Raw genomic sequence first — 27070 nt, forward strand, 5'->3', positions numbered from 1 at the left:
GGCTACCTAACCTAACCTAACCTATAAAGATAGGTTAGGTTAGGTTAGGTAGGGTTGGTTAGGTTCGGTCATATATCTACGTTAATTTTAACTCCAATAAAAAAAATTGACCTAATACATAATGAAATGGGTAGCTTTATCATTTCATAAGAAAAAAATTAGAGAAAATATATTAATTCAGGAAAACTTGGCTTATTAGGCAAATCGGGCCTTGCATAGTAGGCTGAGAAGTGCGTTCTGGCTACTAGGTACGACATATATATATATATATATATATATATATATATATATATATGTCGTACCTAGTAGCCAGAACTCACTTCTGAGCCTACTAGGCAAGGCCCGATTTGCCTAATAAGCCAAGTTTTCATGAATTAATTGCTTTTCGACTACCTAACCTACCTAACCTAACCTAACCTAACTTTTTCGGCTACCTAACCAAACCTAACCTATAAAGATAGGTTAGGTTAGGTTAGGTAGGGTTGGTTAGGTTCGGTCATATATCTACGTTAATTTTAACTCCAATAAAAAAAATTGACCTCTTACATAATGATATGGGTTGCTTTATCATTTCATAAGAAAAAAATTAGAGAAAATATATTAATTCATGAAAACTTGGCTTATTAGGCAAATCGGGCCTTGCATTAGTAGGCTGAAAAGTGAGTTCTGGCTACTAGGTACGACATATATATATATATATATATATATATATATATATATATATATATATATATATATATATATGTCGTACCTAATAGCCAGAACGCACTTCTCAGCCTACTATTCAAGGCCCGATTTGCCTAATAAGCCAAGTTTTCATGAATTTATATATTTACTATAATTTTTTTCTTATGAAATGATAAAGCAACCCTTTTCTCTATGTATGAGGTCAATTTTTTTTTATTGGAGTTAAAATTAACGTAGATATATGATCGAACCTAACCAACCCTACCTAACCTAACCTAACCTATATTTATAGGTAAGGTTAGGTTAGGTAGCCAAAAAAAGCTAGGTTAGGTTAGGTTAGGTAGGTTAGGTAGACGAAAAAACATTAATTCATGAAAACTTGGCTTATTAGGCAAATCGGGCCTTGAATAGTAGGCTGAGAAGTGCGTTCTGGCTATTAGGTACGACATTATATATATATATATATATATATATATATATATATATATATGTCGTACCTAATAGCCAGAACGCACTTCTCAGCCTACTATGCAACGCCCGATTTGCCTAATAAGCCAAGTTTTCCTGAATTAATATATTTTCTATAATTGTTTTCTTATGAAATGATAAAGCTACCCATTTCATTATGTATGAGGTCAAATTTTTGTTATTGGAATTAAAATTAACGTAGATATATGACCGAACCTAACCAACCCTACCTAACCTAACCTAACCTATCTCTATAGGTTAGGTTCGGTTAAGTAGCCAAAAAAGTTAGGTTAGGTTAGGTTAGGTAGGTTAGGTAGTCGAAAAACAATTATTTCATGAAAACTTGGCTTATTAGGCAAATCGGGCCTTGCATAGTAGGCTGAGAAGTGCGTTCTGGCTACTAGGTACGACATATATATATATATATATATATATATATATATATATATATATATATATATATATATATATATATATATATATATATATATATATACAGCAGTAGCAGCAGTAGCAGCAGTAGCAGCAGTAGCAGCAGCACAGCAGTAGCAGCACCACATGCAGGGGATTTCCTGTTAGCAACCCCAATGTCGGCAACTGGCACGCGTCTCACACCACACGCCCTCCGAATTGCTGTGGCCCTCCGCCTTGCTGCCCCAATCCACACCAGATATAGGTGTATTTGCGGCGAGGTGGTGGCTGACAGGTACGGTCACCATGGCCTACTCTGCCAAAGCACAGGGGGATGGCACTCGAGGCACAGTGAAGTTAACGACATCATCAAGAGGAGCCTCACTACAGCTGGATGCCCAGCTGAAAGAGAGCCCCGTTACCTAACGCCCTGTAACTCTGATGCTCTTATTGGTCGCCCGGATGGTATCACAGTGAACCCCTGGAAGAATGGCAAGCAGTTGGTATGGGACTACACGTGCGTATCAACCCTGGCTAACACCTACATTAACCTCAGTGTTGCACAACCAGGTGGCGCTGCCACTCACAGGGAAGCAGCCAAATCCCGTAAGTATAGAGAACTGGATCACCACTACAATTTTGTCCCCATTGCTTCTGAGACGCTCGGCGCCTGGGGTAAAAGTGCTACCAGTTTTTTGAAGGAACTGGGTTCTAGGCTCATTGAAACAACAAGGGACCCGAGAGCTGCAAGCTTTCTTTTCCAGCGCCTCAGTGTGGCGATACAGAGGGGAAATGCGCACTGCATCCAGGGTTCCTGCCCGCCATCTGAGGAGCTGGAGGAACTCGACAACCTATGACAACCATCTTTGTAACCCATATGTAACTCCTTTTTTGTAACAAAGTTCAAATAAAGTAAATATATATGTGTACATACAAAAGAATGGGGGTGGTAGGAGAAGATAATATTGGTGTTCAGTGAGAGACCACAAGGTCTCCTCTGAATACTTTTTATTTTCTTCTCCGAGGCTATGGGTCCCCACATTGGCACCAGAGGTGGTACCCTCACAAACTTTATATATATATATATATATATATATATATATATATATATATATATATATATATATATATATATATATATATATATATTGTGACGGGAAAGTGTTGGAGTGTTGATGTTCGGCAGTCCTCCAATGGCAGGTGTCAAAGCCTGGTCACACTTAAAACAAAAATATAGACTGCTTGCCTGTTGTCTGTGGTAAGTGAGAGGGAGGAACACGTAAAACACAAAGTATGAATAATGAAACTTTAATATATTTACTTTAAACATAAATGAAAATAAAGACAAATCTCGGAGGAATTAAAAATTCAATGAAATAATAAAGAACTGCAAAGACAATGTGAGACACAATGATACAAAAGAGAAAATGTAAAAATGGTGCTGAGAATATCAGCTATGGCTGAAACCTCCCTTCGTATACGAGCTAATGAGCTAGTATGCCAGAGAGAGATGTCAACGCTAAGAGCACAAGGAATATTCTGAAGTGGATAGCTGGTCAGGCTCAGACGTCGACTCGGGTAGAGGGCGCTGAGGTGCGGTGTGCAGGTGCGCGGCTTGTGAGTCACCAATCAAGAGCAGGCAGGCTGGTGAAGGGTAGTTAGTTGGTTTGATGACAAGCCGGCATGTGGAGGGCGTGTGGAGTGGGGGGATTTTGGGTACTGGTGACGTATCTTGAATGTAGCATCTTATACTTGTATTTTTTGGCGTAACTTGAAGTAGGGAAGAGCAGGCTCAATCTCTCTTGAAAGAGATTATCGTATAAGAGTATATTGTATATATATATATATATATATATATATATATATATATATATATATATATATATATATATATATATATATATATATATATATGTGTGTGTGTGTGTGTGTATATCACGAAAATAAACACGTGATTAAGAATGTGACAATGTCAGACCACGGATGAAAATGAAACAGGAATTTCCTTAAGTACTTTCGTATATTAAATACATCTTCAGAAGGAATGAAGATGTATTAAATACATCTTCCTTCTGAAGATGTATTTAATATACGAAAGTACTTAAGGAAATTCCTGTTTCATTTTCCTCCGTGGTCTGACATTGTCATATATATATATATATATATATATATATATATATATATATATATATATATATATATATATATATATATATATATATATAACTGAAAACTCACACCCCAGAAGTGACTCGAACCCATACTGCCAGGAGCAACGCAACTGGTATGTACAGGGACGCCTTAATCCGCTTGACCATCACGACCGGACAAAAGGAAGTGATAGCCGAAGCTATACATACATACCATACATACATATGTATATACCTGTACATACCAGTTGCGTTGCTCCTGGCAGTATGGGTTCGAGTCACTTCTGGGGTGTGAGTTTTCAGTTGTATATAGTCCTGGGGACCATTCAGGCTTGTTTGCATTTGTGTTCCTCACGTGTGCCCCAAAGAATGAGGTGATTTGATAAAATGCTATGCCCAAGATTACCATCCGAGTGCCGGCGGGGAAGTGGTTCAAATAGCTTCGGCTATCACTTCCTTTTGTCCGGTCGTGATGGTCAAGCGGATTAAGGCGTCCCTGTACATACCAGTTGTGTTGCTCCTGGCAGTATGGGTTCGAGTCACTTCTGGGGTGTGAGTTTTCAGTTGTATATAGTCCTGGGGACCATTCAGGCTTGTTTGCATATATATATATATATATATATATATAACTGAAAACTCACACCCCAGAAGTGACTCGAACCCATACTCCCAGAAGCAACGCAACTGGTATGTACAAGACGCCTTAATCCACTTGACCATCACGACCGGACATAATGAGGTGATAGCCGAGGCTATTTGAACCACCCCACCGCCGGCACTCGGATAGTAATCTTGGGCATAGCATTTTACCAAATCACCTCATTCTTTGGGGCACACGTGAGGAACACAAATGCGAACAAGCCTGAATGGTCCCCAGGACAATATGCAACTGAAAACTCACACCCCAGAAGTGACTCGAACCCATACTCCCAGAAGCAACGCAACTGGTATGTACAAGACGCCTTAATCCACTTGACCATCACGACCGGACATAATAATAGAAATAAAAATGAATTTTGGAGAATTTGTTTTTGATTTACCTCCAACAGTGAAAAGAAATGTACGAAAGATTGAGAAAATTCGTGTTAGAATTATTAATCTTACTTTTTCGGTCATATTTAATAATATATATATATATATATATATATATATATATATATATATATATATATATATATATATATATATATATATATATATGGTATTAATTTCATCAACACAAGACAGAACACGAAACAATGGATATTGAATAGAAGTGTTTGTAGAAAGCCTATTGGTCCATTCTTGTTGTTGTTGTTGACAACAACATCTCTTTCTAGGCGTTTAACGATGCATAAGCAACAGGGCTCCATTAAGAAACATATAATCTCTTCCCACAACCAAACCATCGCCAGAGAAATCCTAGTAAACAACACAGAAATCATCGATAGATACAGCGATAGCAGGCGGCTTGACGTTTGCGAGGCACTACACATCAAGAAGTCAACTCCAGCAATCAACAGCCAATTATTGCACAACTATATTCTACCCACCTCAAGACTCCGCTCCTATATAGAAGCATCAAGAAATATGGACCAATAGGCTTTCTACAAACACTTCTATTCAATATCCATTGTTTCGTGTTCTGTCTTGTGTTGATGAAATTAATACCCTATTAATACCACTTCTTGTTCTGTCTTGTGTTGATGAAATTAATACCCTATGAATACCACATCTTGTTCTGTCTTGTGTTAATGCCACATCACCCGTTCCACCTCACTCAAATGTAGATATAAAATCGGAGATGCGTAAGTTATATATATATATATATATATATATATATATATATATATATATATATATATATATATATATATATATATATATATATATATATATATATATATATATATATATATATATATATATATGTCGTACCTAATAGCCAGAACGCACTTCTCAGCCTACTATTTAAGGCCCGATTTGCCTAATAAGCCAAGTTTTCATGAATTAATGTTTTTTCGTCTACCTAACCTTCCTAACCTAACCTAATCTAGCTTTTTTTGGCTACCTAACCTAACCTTACCTATAAATATAGGTTAGGTTAGGTTAGGTAGGGTTGGTTAGGTTCGGTCATATATCTACGTTAATTTTAGCTCCAATAAAAAAAATTGACCTCATACACAGAGAAAAGGGTTGCTTTATCATTTCATAAGAAAAAAATTATAGTAAATATATTAATTCAGGAAAACTTGGCTTATTAGGCAATTCGGGCCTTGAATAGTAGGCTGAGAAGTGAGTTCTGGCTACTAGGTACGACATATATATATATATATATATATATATATATATATATATATATATATATATATATCCAATTTAATATTTTGAGCTAACCTCCAAGGATGTAGGATTTTACCCTAGTGATAGAAATCTGATCGTAGGCTACTATCATTAGTACTTTCTAAGGATTATAAGCAAGTACCCTAGTAACATTAGCAATAATACTATAGGCTCTGCAAAATCCAACTAAACAGTCACTATGACTATTCTTCAGAAAGCAAAAAGTGCTTTAGCAGCACTAAGAGACTGACAAGACAGTTCTCAACTGACAAGAGAACTCAGTTAATGTGAAAAGTTGTTACATGAGCTTCTAATTAATTATCGTTAGTTGAAAATCCCACTATCACAGATCCAATTCCAACTGGATCAATTTTTCTAACCAAATATACTTAAAGCAAATCTTACCAAACCCAGCTCCACGACAACAAAATAAAACGGTAAGGCATGAAACAATTCATGTCTGACCTAGCCCAGTATGAAGATGAAACACGAGCCAGGTTTGATCACTTATTCAATAAACTTGCCTCAGAGAAAGCAGCCAGTACTTCAAATAAAGTGGATGATATTCAGGCAGGATCTGGGAGGATGAATTATTTGAGAATAAATCTCAAGCCAGGTTAAATCCTTTCATCGAATCAATCAACGAGGATAAAGCCTCATCCACTACAGCTTTACCCAGTATACAACCAGAAATTTAACAATTTAACAACGTAATAGAATTGTTATTGCATGTAGTCGTAAATAGGGTGCCACAACTTACTGCACAACGTTGGTTAATCCAAATTTGACACCTTTTGGTAACCTTAAATGTTGTATAAATGTAGTTTTCGTGACTGATGGTAATTAAAATGTAGAAATATATATAAAATATATTTCTAAATTATTATAAATTAGTAGAAATAAAACAGGTGCATAATAAAGGTGGGTTCAGAATAGTTTCTTCATTATTTTCACTTAATGGAGAATCCCTAGTGGTGATGGTTGTTGATGGTGGGTTTTGGTTGCTGTTAGTGGTAGCAGTTTGTGATTGGTGGCAATGGTGGGTTATGGTTTTTGTTGGTGGCAGTGATTGTGGGACATTTGGGGCTTGAATCTGATTATTTAAATATTAATGTAGTAAATTAAATTACGAAGGACCACCCGCTTTTATAGTAAAGAGGGAAACTGAGAAATTCTGATCATTAGATAATTCCTAGGTGAACCAGTAACTATGGATAAAATACTAGAGAATATGATCATAGAAATAATTAATGGGCTGTATAATTAAATGAATCAAACCCTCAAACACCTACATTGGGGGGTTATTACTGGAGGTAAGTACGTCCAGGAACTAATGTGGTTCGTTCACTAATCCAAATAATAATAATCTAATCCTATGAATTATAGTGAAACTAATGTCATTACCATGAATGGGAACATAGATTATAAGTATAGTAATGATAGTCACAATAAACACATGTTAATCCTAAGAAATTATGCATATAAGTAATTTCAAGAATTTCATGAATGAATACAAAGAATCTTAGCTTAAAGACGATTCCTTTATGTAAGCCACGACGATTCCTCTAATTCCCTGGACTCGGCTGGCTGACGAATGGGATGGATTAACATGGGAGAAGGCGGCAGGGAGAATTCTTCTCACGTGCTGCAAGACAAATATTTACAGTAGCAACTAATTAAACTACTGAATCTCTATATTCAAGAAATTGAGAGTTACAGGTGACAAAAATTAATAACCTGTTGTTTGATGTTGGCATACGTCGTAACGGTCAATCACCCAGCTACTACAAAACACTTTACAAGATGCATCAAATAAAGAGAATATACTTAGCTAATAAGGGCACTGTATTAGTTTTAAGATTGCCGAAATTCGCTTCCCCAGGCTCTGGCTTAGCCTATCCTGGATAATGGCGCGCTTCACTGGCTGGTCACGTGTAGTCAAGAACCAGGTTAAATAGGTTCCTTATATTACACCAGCACCAGTTGAAGATATTATCTGCAAGGTTATTCACGCCTCACAGTGGCGACTTTCATCTGAGGATGGATAACGTCTACCCTGATGGCTGGGCAATGGCGTCTCCTCGTGAGTACGATATGAGTAGGTCTGCCTCAGAGCTTCTCTCCACGTGTACTGGCAAGCCTCCTCTACCCCACGCCGTGTCTCGCGTTCATTAAACAAATTATTGTCACGAACATTAATATTTCTCGCATTTACGCTTGAAATGTTGAAGACTGGACAGGTTTATTATTTAGAAGAGGGAAATATTATTATTTGCCAATTTAGGGATAGTAAACATATAAGGGAGAGGAATTAATGTCTCCCCATGGCATTCACTGGTGACGTTAACTTTTATTACTAGATAATCGCTATGACTCCAACGCTCTATTCGGCTTTTAGTTGGAGGTCAATTCATCAGTAAATAATTATCATACAGAATGCCTTAGTTATAGAGAATCGAATTTAATTCTCAGATACATTGGATATAATGTGTTTATTGTAATGAAATCTGACGCAATACTGGCGTCGGGTGACGTGGGAATTCTAGCCTACTGCACAGATGAAATTATTAGTACATGAGAATTCTACGTGTTGTTAATTTTACTTACTACAATAATTAGTAGAGTTAGTAATAAGTAATGAGAATACAACAGTGTTGTATTCGGTGTTGGAAATATCCAACAGTGATTGTTATTGTTGGTGATTGATGGATCTGATTAATGGTGTTGGAAATTTCCAACACTTATTTACTAACACCTAGTACCTTAAGAAACAATTCTTGTACTAGTTATTATATTTTACTAACACTACTAACCAGTAGAGTAGTCAAATTAACATAATTTAATTAACGCCTCATTTTCCCAGAAATTCTAGTCGGGTGTTGCATCAGCCCACACGACTAAAGGGAAATTATTTACATTCATGAGAATTGTATTAAGTTCTCCTTATTTTCACATTCTTTAATGAGAATCAAAATTTAATAATTTTATTGTCCCGAATATATTCAGTGAATTAAATCTGCTAATATATTTATATGCAATTAAGCAATATAGTTTATTTGCTGGTAATAATTCATACAGTGACGAACCGTTACTCCAGCGCATTCACATATGACTGAATTTCTATCCAGCACTCTCTTCTATTGAACAACGTTCATTTAATTATTAAGAAACAAGAATTTAAATGTTGTAAAGTAAGACAAATTAAATTTCTTTAATATCTGATAAACCTTAGCTCCATTAACTCGGGAAGTTAAACATATCATAGGAAATATTTAGCGCGTCTCAGCACGACTGCGCATGCGCGAGCCACCCGAGAGGAGGGAGACTTGGCAAGCGACACCATGATCAGGGAGAGTGTCTCAAGCTGGTCGTATCATTGTTTTAATATCGAGCTATCCGTGCATCTACAAATGCCATCAAGACGCAACCGCTTCATTATCTCACAGACACTGCCCGGCAAACCAGTTTGTCCTACAGTATTTTTTGTGGCCACATTTAATAACATAGGTTGGTTTGTTGTCAAGACGCGTACCCTTTAAAACAAACCCGTAAGTTTCATTCCCCCTATCTCCCCACATTAATTTTTATGAATACGTGAGGATCTATATATTCTCAAATAGATTTTACATGTGAATTGTCTTTCAGCTGGAGTACAATCGTAAGAGAGACGATAACTTCCACAACAATCACATGTTCCCAGAGTAGCCTGCTGAAACAAGTTTACAGTGACGAGTTTTACGAGTTTACGAGGCGCATGCTATTATTTCTACCAACAGCTAAGCTGTCTATAATTTCTTTGAAGATAGCCTTTAGTAGTATTCATTGATTTATTAATATCATATGCCTGTTTATTATTCATACATGTGATTTATGAATTTATATGTATTAACATCTCATTATTTTATTATTTAAAGGGCATTAATTTCTCTTTACAAATTAATCCACCCCCCCCCCAAAGTGTGTGGAGGGATTTGGCTCTGTAGTTTACAGTACACTACAATTTATTATTGTACATTAATAGATTTTAGTTACGCTTTATATAAGATATCCATGGGCACTGGCTCTCTAATTTATTTTATTTCCATAGGAATGGTCCTTCGAATTATATATTAGATTTATTATCATTATTCTGGAGCCAGATTTCCGCACATCCTTTTTGGTCGACTTAGAACTAGATAAATCAGTTCATTAAAAATTAGTGGTTCATAGACCAACACATTAATATAAATTACTGATGTAAATAAACCAGTATAAATTCACAAGTATTTACGGTTCCAGTATACCAAGTTAAATTACTGGTCCTATATAATCCATTATATTTAATTATTTATTAACCCTGTTTATAGTCTACTATTAATTAAGTAGTATTATCAGGTACTAGGCAATATATTCATTATTAGTTACGACTGTCCGCAAACTGCGACACATATATTATACCCTAACCCCATTATTAATTTACCAGAATAAAGCCAATGTCTACATCTGGCTTTAGTGGGTTATAGTCAATTATCCACAATATTCAGACCTATACCTCACACAGAGCTGAGGATAACTAGGTCGCCTAGAGCAACTGCTGACAATTAATAATCTCGTGTTAATAACTACATTAAATTGATCACACCATATAGCTATTATTTTCTTGGTGGTAATACCACCCATATTCATTTTTCCAGACTATTTCGTTAAAATCCGTCACGGGAGTCTAGGGCATATGTGACTAGTAAATTAATCAATGATATTGATCTTCACAGAAGATTGTGGCCAGAGAGACAACAGTAACTGTATAAAGTTAAATTTCATACACACGTATTTCCTATAAGCGTATATTCTGTATATCAAAAATTAAAAAAAAATAAAAAAATAGCACTATATGTATACCAATATTGCACATCATTTATCGTATTTTATGCCAACCCACAGGGGTAGGATATTGTTAGACTGGAATTGTACTATGGTATGTACAACTCTAGCCTAAACTATTTAGCAACTTATGCACTGGGCTGCTCGGGTACCAAATACGGTACCCCACTTTGGCGTGCGCAGGAAATAAATTCTCTGGAAAAAATTCTTTTCTCCTTTGAAAGTGTCAAAATCTCTTCCATGAGTATGGATATGTTAACAAAAAGTCGAAATTGTACTTAAATCGAATTACTTTGGCCGCAATGGGGTTCGGAAAATGGCGTGTGACTTCACGATTTGGTGGTCGTCCGTGACATAGACTCCCAGAGCCAGTCGCCTGCCAGCTTCAACATGCACGAGTTCCCACAAATATTTTTTTTTCATTTTTTGCGTTCATTTCCATATACATTTGTTTTGTTTTTTCTTGCCATTCCTATGTATAATGAACACATACACAATATTAAGGCAGTAGAACATCCACACTGTCGCAAGACTGTGTTATATGTGTCTCAAATGTGTCCACATATATTGCTCATATTTCCAATGTTTCATGTTCATTTATGTATATTTTCAACATATTTACATACTATACACTATCAAACACTATATACATTCACCATCAACACACTCAGAACTCTGCAATTGTGTGCTGCCACACCCAGCCACCTTTCCCTCACTCCTCTAACACCTAGCTTACTCCTTACACTTTACTCGCCAACGTTCCTCCTCCCACCATACTGTTATTGTTTTTATTATACTACTAGCTGTACCCGGCCACGCGTTGCTGTGGCACAGCAACACATTTGCGCTGCTGAGCCACAACTACCTACCCCTGTTCTCCAGTCCTCCCCACCATTCCTCCCCTCCTGCGTCCCCTCATACTCCCAACCATTCCCCATCCCCTCGTCCTCCCCACCATTCCCTCATCCTCCCCACCATCTCCCACTCCCCCACCCCCTCGTCCTACCTTCCATGTCCCCCTTCCCTGTCCTCTCTTCCTCCCCACTATCCCCCTCTTTCATGTCCCCTTGTCCTCCCCACCATTGTCCATTCCCCCGTCCCCTCATCCCTCACTATCCCCAACTCACCCATCTCTTCGTCCTCCCCACCATTACGCTTCTCCCCTGTCCCCTTGTCCTCCCAGCCATATCCCACTCCCTCGTCTGATGCATTCCCAAATAATCTGATGTTCCCATCAGAATATTGGGAACATTAAATGATATGATGTTTCCATCACTGAAAAATAGGAATAACAGTTAAGAAATTTAAATAGAAAACAAATGAAAAAAATATATAAATAAATAATACCCACGAAATGAACGCCATGGTAAACAACACAGCTCAATTCCAAGCCAATATCACTCAAAATTATTAAATAAAAATAACTATATATTGAAATCTATGAAAATTCTATTTATCAGTGCAATTGGAAACATTGAAATGGAATCATAACATATTAGTATAAAGTGTGTTGCTCTTTCATGCAACAGATGGCACTGTTTTTTTTTTTTTAAGGTATGGTTTTACCTGTCACAGGTGAGGCATCAATATTTATACTCACAAAATAAACGACATGGTAAACAACACAGCTCAATTGCAACGGAATGTCACACAAAATAATTAAATCAAAATGAAAAAAAAATCGAAATCTATGAAAATTTAATTTATCAATATAACTGGAAACATTGAAATGGAATCAAAACGTATTTAGCATAGCCTGTGTTGCTTCTTTGTGCAACAGATGGTGCTGTTTTTCAAACAAACATGTTTTTACCTGTCACAGGTGTAGCATCTATATAGTAGGTATATAAAAGCATATGCGTATTTGAATGGAATGGTGTGTCAAAATTTCAAAGCAATCGGTGAAGATCTCTCAGAGATCACATCTTGTGTTGCTCTAAGTTCAACAGATGGCGCCATTTAAAAAAAAAACATGTTTTTACCTGACATGGGTGTGGCATATATATATATATATATATATATATATATATATATATATATATATATATATATATATACAGTATATATATATATATATATATATATATATATATATATACAGTATATATATATATATATATATACAGTATATATATATATATATATATATATATATATATATATATATATATATATATATATTAAGTATATAAAAACACGCTCCTATTCGTATGCAACGTTGTGTCAAAATTTCAAAGCAATTGGTAAAGGGGTTTCAAACATTTCCCTCACATGAAAAACAAATGAATAACACAGTTTTTCAAAAAGCATGTTTTTCTCGTTACAAATGTGACATCTATATAATATGTATATAAAACCCCGCTTGGATGCGTATGGAACGTTGTGTGAAAATGTCAAAGCAATCGGTGAAGAACTTTCGGTAATTAGCGATTTTGAACAAACGAACATTTCCATATTTATTTATATAGATTTACACACGTTATGTATACGTATCTACATGTTTTATTCACCATAACTCTGCAAGTAAGCTGGTATTGTGTCCAAACAGCATAGTGGCCACCATACACTGCATGAGAAATCACACAGCAGCCAGCAGACGATGCTACGGGTATGTCGCCACCTCCCTCACCAAAAAGGCTCCTCCCACCAAACTCCTGTTGCTGTTATTACACTATATGCACACATTGTATTTACCCGGTCAGCCGAGCAGACAGCATGCTGGACTTGTGATCCTGTGGTCCTGGGTTCGATCCCAGGCGCCGGCGAGAAACAATGGGCAAAATTTATTTCATCCTATGCCCCTGTTACCTAGCAGTAAAATAGGTACCTGGGTGTTAGTCAGTGTTACGGACCCGAATCCAGCGTCCGAGCCTGGAGCAGTGACGACCACGCCATCTGTGGGTCAGCTCCCGAAACCCCCTCCGAATGGACGACGACACCTGGTGAGGACGAGGTGTACTGGCCACGAGGGCCAGTTTCCAGTCCTGTTCAGCTCACTACACAGCCACTGCTGACCTCTGGTGAGGTGGTGCTCAGATGACAACGCCATCTATGGAGTGGATAGGTGGGCGTTTGGGTCTGAGCCTGTAAGTGAGGTGCTTTAGTGTGTCCCTGTTACTGATGACGTGTCTGATTACAGAGTCGACCTGGGACTGCTGTAATGGAGGTTGGATCAGTCTACCCAAGGCAGCCGTCTCGACACCAAGTGTTTGCTGCAGCAGCTGTGAGTCGCCACCTGGATGAACACTGTGGTGTTACCCTGCCTGTGAAGCGGCAGTTGAAGGATTGTCATACCCGGGACTGACTGGTGGAGACGCTTAACCACTGGGGTGTTGTGGAAAGGAGAGTGATCTGTGGTATCACACGAGGCTCCTGACTAGGGCGCGACCCTAGTATCGCTCGTGGAGTGGCCTAACCAGCGTCGCTGATTTGGAACCTGCCAGCTATCTGCTGGACTTGTGGTTGACGGCCTCCACGATGGTGCCCCCAGTGGAACTGTGTTTGGGCTGGCCTGTGGCTGGGGTAGACTCAAGATTCTTGAAGGATTCGTCGTGAGGCCACGAGAGCACCAAGAGCTTGACACCGTGAAGATCCAGAGTCTTCAGAAGAAGACAACAGTGTATATAATAGTGTTTATACCTCCCCCCCCCCCCCCCCCGTGTAATCTTCTTATATCGTATTTATGGTGAAGGTACTAATTATAATATATTAAGTTTTTTACTTTATTTCCCTTCCCCTTTAATTTACTTGCGTTACGGATCTCATCCCTTGAAAGCCACTGCTGGCTTGGGGCCGGATACCCTTCCTCTAACAACATCAGAGTAAGAACCCGGTTGCGACCCGAGAGGGCCGTAACAGTCAGCTGCCACAGGCTGCTTCCTGGGGGTGGAGGCCTGGTCGAGGACCGGGCCGCGGGGACACTAAAAAGCCCCCCCGAAATCATCTCAAGATAACCCATGTATATATGTGTTCACCATAGCAAACCATTAAGCTAGTATGATGTGCATAACAAGAGTGGTTGCCACACACAGTCACGCTACCTCGATCTTCTCCCTCCCCCACCAAAATTCCTCCTCCCACAATACTATGCACATATGTACAAGGGTATATATACACACATTGTATGTACCCATGTACATATGTGTTCACCATAGCGAACCATTAGGCAAGTATGGTGTGCAAAACAAGAGTGGCTGCCACACACAGTGATGCTACCTCGACCTTCTCTCACCAAAATTCCTCCTCCCACAATGCTACGCACATATGTACAAGGGTATATACACATATTGTATATACCCATGTACATGTGTGTTCACCATAGCAAACCACTGAGCTTGTATGGTGAGCAAAACAAGAGTGGCTGCTACACACAGTGTCGCTATCTGGATTCCCTCCCTCACCAAACTTCCTCCTCCCACAATACTACGTACAGCGCTACTTATCACCACAATCCTGCTATTATCACAATCCTGGTCACTAAATCCTGTAAATGAATAAATGACCACAAGTTTATTTTGTAAAGTAACATATGAAGTCGTTTGAAGATTCCTAGATGGACGAAATAATGCTGTGGTGCTGTGGCTAGCGCTGTGAACATCGTGAACAGCATTCATTCACTTGATATTTGAACATTGTACACAGTCATTATCACACTAGGCTTTTCTGTAATACTGTTCGTGGATAAATATTACCAGTTATTTATATATTTGACATTATTAGGCGATGCTGTGGTCACAAGCTTAACAGCCGTGCTGTGAGCTAATGCTACGTGCGCCAACGTTGGTTGCTCACTCAGTATTGAGGCTCGCACACACGGGAATGTTGCCGACGATTTTTTTAAATGGCGCCTGTTTACAAGAGTCTTGGGAAAGCTGATGTGAACCCCATGTAGCCTCGGGAGTGTTGAATCATACGCTAAAACTAAAAATACCCGGAGGCGCGTTGTGCAACCCCCTCCCAAAGTCGAGGACCTGCAGGCGCTTTGCACAGTTCAGTGGATTTCTAACTAGTACTGGGTTAGACTATACTGTTCATTACTATTTAATGTTGTGCAAACCTTAAGTAGGGTGAATTTATTATTTCACACAATTGTGTATTTATATTTTATTACATAGTTACTTTACATCTTTGAGTGTTACTAGGTGTCACTATACCAACTGATGGTGATAAAGAAGAGCTAACTGGACGTACAACCGTAGTGGCATTAAAGAATCACTCAAATCATAGCTATTTACCATTAGGTAGGTAAGATAACTTTTATGTGAGATAAATTACAATCAGCCTAACCAAGAAATCAAATATTAGGCTATTAATAACCGTACCTGCTCCGCATATATGAGCAAGTATCTTAACTGTCTATAATTAGCTATATAAGCCCTATAAGGCTTCAACCCATAGCCAACATGGCTACACCAGAAAAAACTGGAAGAATTCTGAAATGCCTTCAAAGTCACTTGACATGGCTGATCAACAAATGTGACGGCTGGGTAGAAGTAGCCCCAGTTGATCTCATATCGTTGGAATTCTCAGCAACAATAGCTAACCAGAAATTCAAACAGGTACAAGAATTGATTGTGTTGTACATAGGTGCACTCCATGTCAGTAATACTGACCTAGACGAAATAGATCTAATCATATCTGACGTAGTTAACTATGAAGACTAAATTCAGGCCAGATTAAATTACTATAATAAGATGCTTGCAACAGAAAATGTTCCTGTTGGATTAGAACATCCTTACAGTATACCCATACTACAGCAAGCAACAAGCTCATCAGATGAAATAAATGAGCTACCTCAAGATGAGGATATTCCTCTAATCAAGTCTGACCCTTACACAGGATCAATAATTGAAGTTAAACATTCATTTTCTACAGTCTCCTCTAATACAATTTCACCCAATGACTTATTAACAGGATCTTACCAGTTTTCAGATATTATATCCATATATTCCATGGATTCTGAGAATTCAATCCATGAGGCTACTGAATTGACACAAGTCAAGCTGAAACAGGGGATGAAGATGCAGCTGAAGCTGAAATGAAAGCTGAAGTTGTATTAAAAGCTGCAGCTGAAATTCAACTGAGGCTAGGCAAGAAGCCTTAAACCAAGTTAGTGATAGTCTTAATCACTCAAACCAGTGATCTTGAGGTTATCTTAAAGTGATTTCGGAGCTTGACGTCCCTGCGGCCCGGTCCTAGACCAGGCCTCCTTTTTGATACACATCCACAGGAAGCAGCTCGTAGCAGCTGTCAAACTCCCAGGTACCTATTTACTGATAGGTAACACGGGCATCAATGTGAAAGAAACTTTTTGCCCATTTGCATCCGCCTCCACTGGGGATCGAAACCAGAATCTTAGGACTACGAATCCGAAGCGCTGTCCACTCAGCTATCAGGCGCCTCCAGAGGTAATGCCGAATGTGTTAGCATCAATCAAGCTATCCAGCTCTTTAGAGAAAGTGCTGAGATTGAGAAAGGTATCATAAATCTTGTACATCAACTATTGGACTTATCTCAACCTTAGGACTTATCAGTTGACTCCTTGCAAACATTTATTTTAAAACTCGAGTCACTGTTAAAATCTTTCAGCATTGAAGTGGATCAACCCACTGCTGAGTGGATGACTAAAATTGTCATCCAAAGAAAACTGTCTAGCGAGGTGCTAAATGAATTATATTCATATCAGAATAATACTGTCCTGACAATGCAAAGTATAGTAACAGGTTTGCGTATTACAGTAAATAATAAACAAGCAAACTAGGCACTTAATTGACTTGAAAGTGGTCCAGGACGGACCGAAACGTCGTCGTCCCTCATTTTCTAGTGCGTGGATTGGTCAACATTCTTCAGCCACGTTATTGTGACTCATCGCCTGCATAGGCACTTAATGCCACCCCTGAATCAACAGAAATTGTACCCACATTAAATTTCTTAACTGAAACTCCTAAAGTGGCCCAGTCGTTAGGTAATAAGGGTACTAATAATCAATGTAATACTAACAGGTCAAACACTGATTTATCAGTGAGACCTAAGAGTACTATAAATACTCCCAAGAGCTCAATAAGTGCACCCAAGAACCCAATAACTACTCCCAAGAGTACAACAAGTACTCACAAAAAATAAACTAATAAATACATGCAAACAACAAAGCCTTCAAAACCTGAAGACAATGTTTCACCTAAACCGGTGAACCTTAAGCATGCTGTAGGCTGGGGGGTTGTGTTTGTTTTGTCATCAAAAACATTCTTTATATAAATGTATAAATTATCCTAGTAGAGACATCCGAGTCAGACGACTCAAACAGTTACACAATGTACCAGGTATCTCAAACACATAATACTAAAAGCTGTAAGACCCCACTGAACACATGCAATAGGTGTAGAAGGGGACAGCATCATGCTGCTCTGTGCAAATTTATTAAATAAAATTATACAAATCACAAGGTAAGAGATAGAAATCTCAAACAAGTTTAATGTTGCAAGGTGCGAGAAGTTTACATCATACAATAACCAGCATTTCAAGTAAATGCGATATTGTCCACTGCCCAACTCCAAGTCAAGAATAAAAGGACCAAGATCACCATTCGTGGCCTATTCGACTAGGGACCCAGAAAAATTTCATAACTCAGAGAGCGGCAGTCACTTAAATTAAAACCAATGACACAGGTGAAATTAAACTTGTCAGGGTTCATGATAAGTAGAGGATCCCGAGAATATACAGGAGTACAACCGCTCATACGCCTAGGTGGTTATGTCAGGTGTTATGATCTCAGGTAGCTGAAAAACGAGTCTCCCCCTGAGAGTTTTTCTGCCAGGCCAGGCCTGACCTAACTAAGAGGTCAAAGAAATATAGACCTGGAAATACATATAGAAAACACTTGATTAAATTTGACGACTAGATTAAAAGTATGGGCAGTGAATAAGAATATAAATAAATGACTTGACATGAGATGTGGAGAATTTGCGTGAGGTGTGAGGCTCGCTTCAGAGGGGTTTGACCTTACTTGAGCTGCAGAAATCGTTAGGGGAGGTTGTGCTCCGTTTGAGCCCCTGTTGAAGAAGAACCCCTGAGTGATATACATTCAAGAAGAAGGAAGTGGACAGACATCTCGCTTGTGGAATAAGTCTGTGGACGTGTCAGCTCAAGTCACGGACTGCAGGGAGAGTATGGAGCAGTCTTTAAAGCTGTTTTGTTGGCAGCTTAGAGTGCCCTGGTGGTGACCGCTCAGACAATGAATGCCACGAGCGGACCAAATTCTGTGGTAAGCCATTTTAAACCAGTTGACAGTGATTGCCTATGGTGGTCGTGTGCCCAGCGACCATAGGAAGTGTCTATTGATATATTAGGCATATTTTATTAAGGCAGAAAGCCTAAATAAGAGAATAGAGATGAGGGAACCAGCTGAGGAGAGGAGCAGCACATCCTCTCCCGCCGAAAGCTTGGAGGTAACTGACTGGGCCCAGTGGCTGGCAGTCTCAGGTGGACCACCTCGGGAGGGTGGAAAATGGACTTGCCCGGGCGTGGGGGGAGTCACCTTATGGCAGGTGGGATTCAGAGGGATGTCGAGTGGAGACATTTATTGTGCAGTTTATTTTAGTTATATGTTTGTAGAGGAGGATCTTTATGGCGTGTCAATGGGTTGCAGGTTTGTCTGGGGAAGGAGTTCCTGAGAGAACTTCGAGGTCAGAGGAGGAGTCTGTGGATGGAACTCCAAGGCTATTGAAGAAATACTGAGCTCTGTGGAAGAGCAGTCCTATACTGAGGAATTGGACCTCAAGCTGTGAGAGGAGAAGCAGTGAAGTGGAGTTTCACGGACTTCTGTGATATCAGTGGTGAAGTATCATTCCTGTTCAGGGAAAACTTCATGGTGCAGCAGCGTGGAACAGCTGTAGAGGATCATGGTAGATAATTGTGGAGGAAACTGGAGACGTTCTTGTTAGTGGACCTTTGGATGTAGAGAGGAGGTTCTTAATGTCCACTGATAGAGGGTTGATAGTGTTCGAGTGTCATTAGTGTTACGAACCCTTCGTAACCGGGTTCTTCATAATCTCTATGATCCTACTCAAGTTCAGAGTAACCTAATCTTGGTGGGAATATAGTGTAATGTTTAAAGGTAAAAGTGAAAGAACACTTAAATAACCCATTATTGTTTTCCCATCATCATTATAATATTTACAAGTCTATGCGATGTCAACCGGATTGGCGTTGCTAGCCCTTACGCTAGCTTGCTTCACAGATGACGACCACAAGGTGCCTCTGATGAGGTCTTTGTTGTGCACCCGTTGGTACGCTCAAGCAACAAAGTCGGCAACGCCTGACCAGCCCCACTGGCTGTTACCTTCCAGAAACGTAGTCTACTCAACCAAAGCGTTCATCTAGTCTCACTGGCTAGCACCTCTGGGAGTGAAGTCTATTGCGCTCAACCACAGCGCTCGACCAGCCCACTTGGCCAGCCTTTCCAGGAGTAAAGTCCACAGCGCTCGACCAGCCCACTTGGCTAGTCCTTCCAGAAGTAAAGTCCACAGTGCTTGTCCAGCCCAACTTGCTAGTACCTTCAGGTCGACCTACATCTTCCACTGTCCCGGCTTCACTCACTTCCCTAGCCTGCCTCTGGTTACTCATCACCTTTCAGCCAGCAGTCTAAAAGATGGGAAACTCCATTTAATGGGAGGGTCAACTGCTGTAGTTTGGCGCCAGGATTGTAGATGGCACCAAAGTCCGTGACAATTAGCGTGCATGACGCAGTGGAAGGTGAGTGATTGGACGTTTGATTCAAGGAATATTTACATTTATGTTTATGTTGTTGCAGCCTTAGGCTGGATTCCTTGTGTATATTTATATATATTCTAGGGCTGATAGTGCTATATTGTTTTTACAAGATTTAACCCACTAAGTGAGGTTGGTAGCATTAGTGGCGAGCCAGGAGTTGGGCTACCACTTGATATAAGCAGCTGATAGAGTCCTAATGGGATTAAATGCAACCTGACTATAATAGCATAGAGTGTTGGAGTCATATTATTATTCTTGTATGTATGTTCTACATGTTCACTGTCTAAGTAAATGTATATAGTTTCTGGTGTTTGCCCATGTCCTAGTGAGGCTTCCCAGAAAGTAGAAGAGAAAGAGAGAGAAAGAACCACAGCTGTAGATAAGGTGGTAAAGAATTATAATTCAAAAAAAGGGGGAGTGAGGAGGTCATGCGAACCAAGGAGAGAGTGGGAAGTCACAGCGGCTCGAATTGAGTGTGTACACGTGACAACGAGGCCAGTGTTGGAGCCGCACTCCCTAAATGTGAGACGCTGAGCCCCTCTCCAAGAGCAGGAAGCATACAAGGTGATCTCCTGACCAAAGTACAAGCACTCTACGGGTTTTGGTTGGTTATATGGAATGGACGTACACACCCTACGTACAACACACCTTATAATATTTGGGGGCCTGTGTCCGGGAGAGTGAACTGACACACCCACACCCTGTCCGGGAGTGGATTGATACACCTTTTGTGGAAATAAGTGGACTTTGTGCCCGCAGGTGTATATTCTCTCTCTTGGGAAGACTCACAGGACACGATGGATAAGGTGCAAGCGTTTGTGGAGTCAGGCAGGCCTGAGGACTTCGAAGGTTGCACCAGGGATCAGTTGAAACAGCGGAAAGATGTGGCATCAGGGTGAAGGCATCTAAATTGGCTGGGATGAAGGATGAGATCCGGAGGCAGCTCATAGCCAAGAGTGAAGCGACAGAACAGGGAGCCATAATAGGAGCTGAAAGTGGAAAGAAGGATGATGGGCAGGATGAAGTGAGATCCCATTAATCAAGTAGGAGTAGTACGAGCAGCCGCAGATAGCCGCTACTTCATCCTAGTAGCAGGAGTAGCCGGAATAGGAGCTTGGAAAGATTGCAGTTAGAGCTCTAGATGCAGAGTGAGGAGAGACAGTTCTAACTGGAAAGGTTGAAGTTAGAACTGCACATGAAAAATGAAAAAGAGAAAACCGGACTGGAAATGGAAAAGAGGAAACCAGACTGGAGGTAGAAAAAGATGAAACCAGACTGGAGGTAGAAAAAGAGAAAGCCATACTAGAGGTGGAGAAAGAGAGGACCAAACAAATGCAGATAGAAGCAAATACAACCTTAGCTGAATAAAGAATTGAACATGGGTTGCCAGAGAGCACCACCCAGGTATCACACCCATCAGATAATAGGGTTAGGGAAAAGGATATTCCCCTGTTTATGCCCGAAGAGGCAGAGAGATTCTTCGAACATTTCGAAAAAGTAGCCAATATCAAGGAGTGGCCAGAGGAGGAATGGGCCCAACTGGTTTTGTTGAGACTGACTGGCGCAGCCACTCGTTTTTCAACAATATTGTCATAACTTTCTTGTTAACGACCTGATGATCCGCTAGTTCAGTAACAATATCATTCTCGGTCATGACGAACAAACCTCAGCAGTAAACATGTCTTTTTCAAGAATTCGTACGCGTCCCCGTTATAAATATCCTCTGTCTTACATCTGCGTTGAACGAGAACTCATAGACACCAAATCATGGACAGCCAAATCACATGGCCATCAACCACCAACTGGAGCAGCCTATCCTCCAAACAAAGACCCAAAATCCATTCCATGCAAACTCCAACCCCTTTTTTTATGAATGAAAAACGGTTTACACATGACTACCAACTGGTGACATCCGAACACTTCCGGAACAAGTGCTTCGCTGACGACTTTTGTTTGAACTACAACGCTGTAAATGCTTCACCCACATACTACAAATAATTGCCAACAGAACCTAAACACCTAGCCTATCCTAACCAGTGCCTAAATATGACCAATATGCTAATATATAATAATATTAATTTATATGAACAAATTTTCTTTTGAATATACAGAATGTTAAAATTGATGAATGCCCTTTTGGGGTCGACCGCAGGATAGAATGGACTTGGTCCAAGGACGGGTTGACTGGTGTGTGTCAAAGCACGTCTTCGCTCGTCGGTAGTCACTCCCAGTCTCCATCTAATAATTGCTAATTAACAATCTTTTTCTCTAATCCAAAAATAAGTTTAACGAACGAGTTTCCACCACTCGTTGTCCAACAACATTGTCATAACTTTCTTGTTAACGACCTGATGATCCGCTAGTTCAGTAACAATATCATTCTCGGTCATGATGAACAAACCTCAGCAGTAAACATGTCTTTTTCAAGAATTCGAACGCAACTTCGTCGAGTCCCAGACCCAGTTGAAAATATAAGATTAACGAGTGAGTTATTAGCCAATTTACGAACTCAGCACCAAAAACAATTTTCGTAATCATGAAAGGAATGAGAATATAGTCAGAGCCAAAGAACCTGTAGCAGCAATGAATACAAATGTGGAAAAACGAGGACCGTCCTAGGATCGCCCATATCCTACCCTGTGAGGGGCCCAGGTAAAGAGCCATCGTTTGCTAGGAGCCATGGACCCACCTTAACCACTGATGGATTTCCCCTTGTGCCAGATGTACTTAAGAAAAAAATCCCATATTTATAAAATTTAAAAGATTGCCTTCGTGTGGTAACATATCAAATAATTAAAGCTCTGATCTCCTAAGGCTAATAAGGGTGGGTTACACTTGACGGGTTCCTCACAGTGTGTACAATATTATTTACCAGAGTGTGAGACACAAATCCGTCCTGGCAAGATCAGTGGCCGACGAAAGCAATCGTCAGCAACTTATCAAAAGAGAGCTTACCGAGTAAGATGTGAACCTGACCATTGTTTACTTAGTAATTTTGTGATAATAATACATTTGCTTGGTGTTGGATTTATGGCCTGTTTTTCCTTAGGAATGATTTTTATGGTAACAACAGTAGCTTGTTTACCAACCAGCAAGTATTCTGTAGTCCACAAAATAGTCCAGCATTAAAGTTCATTGCCAGAGTAGTTATCATTATATGCCCTTTCTTTTGTGAGCGTTGTTTATAGTGAAAAACTGTGTACACCATTTATGTTGAGTTTTATAACGAAAAAAAAAATTATGTTGCAAAGGCTGCAAGTAGGTTTTATAGCGTAAAATAGAATCCATATGAATAAAAATGTAAATGTTTGTTTGTTCAAAATTGCTAATCTCCGAAAGATCTTCACCGATTGCTTTGAAAATTTTACACAACGTTCTATTCGCATATGAGCGTGTTTTGATATACCTACTATATTGATGTTATTCTGTGACAGGTAAAAACATGTTTCTTTAATGTGTTTTTCATGTGAGTTTTCATGTGTGGGAAATCTCTGAAACATCTTTATCGATTCCTTTCGAATTTTGACACAACGTTGCATTCAAATACCTGCACTGTTTTTATATACCTACTATATACATGCCACACATGTGACAGGTCAAAATATGATTTTTTTTTAAACACCACCATCTGTTGCACATAAAAGAAACACTCCCTGTAATCTCTTAAAGCTCTTTGTCGATTGCTTTGAAATTTTGACACAACGTTACATTCGAATATACGTGTGTTTTTATATACCTACTATATAGATGCCACACCTGTGACAGGTAAAAACAATTTTGGGGGGGAAAAAACAATGCCATCCTTTTGCACGTAAAAGCAACACATGCTATTCTATATATGTTACGATTCCATTTCAATGTTTCTGATGGCATTGATAAATGAACTTTTTATAGATTTTGATTTATTTTCATTTTGTTTTAATTATTTTGTGTTACTCTGCATTGGAATTGAGCTGTGTTGTTTACCATACCGTTCATTTCATGTGTATAGTTTTTTTATTTTTTATTTTTTTTTATTTGGATTTTTTTTAACTGTTCATATTTTTCAGTGATGGGAACATCAGATCATTTGCCTGTTGTCATTTTTCTGATGGGAACATCAGATCATTTTGGAACACATCGGTCGATGGAGTGAAGAATGGTGGGGAGGACAAGGGGGACAATATTGGGGATGGTGGGGAGGATGAGGGGACAATGGTAGGGAGAACAAGGGTAGAGAGGAGTGGGGGATGGTGGGGAGTATGAGGGGACAGGAGAGGGGGGAATGGTGAGGACAAAGGGACAGGGGAGTGGGGGATTGGGGAGGGTGAGGAGGAAGGGAGGACAGGGATGGGGGAATTTGGGGGAGGACGAGGGGACGGAGGAGCGGGGGATTGTGGAGCGGACGAGGTGAATGGGGAGTGGGGAATGGCGGGAAGGACGAGGGGACAGGGGAGTGGAGGATGGTGAGGAGGAAAACAAAACATGAGAGGAGTGAATGGTTGGGAGGACGAGGGGGACAAGGGAATGGGAAATGGTTAGGAGGACGAGGGGATGGGGGAGGGAGGAATGTTGGGGGAGGACTGACAGACAGGGAATGATTGATGTGGCTCAGCAACGTGCATGCGTTGCTGAACCAAAACAACGCATTGCTGGATAAAGCATGTGTATCAATAATTTTGTTTCTCTCCATAGGTGCATGCGCTGAGGATGAATTCAGCTGCTTGGATGGTTCTAGATGCATACCCATGAGGTGGCAATGTGATTTCGGGCGTGACTGCCATGATAACTCCGACGAACTCTCTTGTGGTAAGTCGGGATGTGTGTTGCACTCGAAAGACTTCACTCAAATATCAACATTTATTAATACCAAATATTTCATAAATATTACTTCTAAATGTTCTTGGCTTGAAATAGGAGCGGCCAGTACGCTCATTCACAGATCCATAGGTAACTTGAAAAATGATTTGTTATCGTTAAAATCAAGGAAATGTTAAGTTTACTTCTTAATTTGATAAATCAAACAAAAGATAATAATATCTTTGTCATATATTCTATGTTGTTGTCCTCTATTCTACTTGCCAGTTTTAGTTGAGCAAATAATTTTGAAAACTGTAAATGGGATTAGTGGGATTAAAATTTGCCACATGTCCAACTATTATCCATGATACCATAAAGAGAAATATTGTATTATAAAGAAAGCAGAATAGAATTCATCAGATTGTATATTGCTCCAGAAAGCAGGCGACGTGACAGCATCATGCTGCACTGTGTAAATTTAATAAATCAAATTATTGTAACACGGATAGGTCTTGGTTCTACTTTGTCCTTTACCTAGCCCGTGCATATGTGTACTTAAACTTAATTCCAAGGGACCCCAGAGCTAACTCTCAGCCAAGTCCCACGCCACGTGGTCTTAGCCGCTCGATCGGCTAAGACTCTACAGGCACGTGACGTCGTACTAGGTTTCTAGCAAACTCAAGGATCTCTTTACACTGCCGCCACCAGACCATTAACCAAAAGCTGTCATTTAATCAATGTCTGGACCAATTAATCAATCATTCAGCCCTTGGGGTTAATCCCCAAATTACTTGGAAAAGGGGGGAAATAAATTTACGTTAAGTGTGTGAATTACAGAAAACAAGGGGATATATTAGCTCCTAAACTGGCCTAGGCTTACGACGCAAATAAATCCAGACTGGTAGAGACCAAATGGCAAGGATATCAACACATGCAAAGTTATTCATGGAAATAATAAAATACCGAGGAACAATCTAATCATTTATTTATACAAATCTAAAAAAAAAATAATAAAAATCACTCTCTGACTTAACACTCCCTAATATGACTATCTAAAACTTTTAATACTCCCTACTGAGGCACGAATGAATTATTTCCCTATAACAAAACTCAGCAACTTTTACCTTGACTATGGAACCAGCCGATGGAATGCTGATCTCGAGAGAGGTGAGAATGATTGACCTCTCCAGTTGCTGACCGAACCCACACTGACCCGCCTAGCCCTCACAACTGAGGCTAGTGAGTATCACTCCGCCAGGTCTAATAACTTTACTAAGCAGGGTTTAAATTGAACAACTAATCTCTATTGTACTGAACAACCCATCTGGTTGAACTCTTATAAAACTGGTGGTAATTGTACAGGCATCTTAGGGAAAGGCTATCTCCAATTACAGTATTTGCTAGTGATCTGAATTTGAACTTTGTGAATTACTAATGTGATCACTCTCATGGGCTGCGTGACCTTTGACATGATGAGTCATCCGGGACCCAAACTAGTCCCTCCACATATCGTCATTTCTCTGCTTGTATACGACACTGATCTCCACCTTCATTCTACATACATGTAAACCTAACACACCTACATAAGCCCAATTAGTTATTACTGCATCATATTGACATATTCA

At 39.5% G+C, this 27070-nt stretch overlaps 1 protein-coding gene across 1 annotated transcript in view; it reads left to right on the plus strand.

Annotated features, from left to right (window-relative positions):
• LOC123752279 (uncharacterized) overlaps positions 1 to 25642 on the plus strand; it is a 155030-nt gene extending 129388 nt beyond the window's left edge. The window contains exon 3 of the mRNA XM_069335668.1: positions 25341 to 25642. Coding sequence (XP_069191769.1) covers positions 25341 to 25642 — 302 coding nt within the window. The remainder of the gene's footprint in view (positions 1 to 25340) is intronic.
• Positions 25643 to 27070: the final 1428 nt, after the last annotated feature.

This window comes from Procambarus clarkii, chromosome 34 (assembly GCF_040958095.1).
Source record: "Procambarus clarkii isolate CNS0578487 chromosome 34, FALCON_Pclarkii_2.0, whole genome shotgun sequence".
Taxonomy (NCBI): domain Eukaryota; kingdom Metazoa; phylum Arthropoda; class Malacostraca; order Decapoda; family Cambaridae; genus Procambarus; species Procambarus clarkii.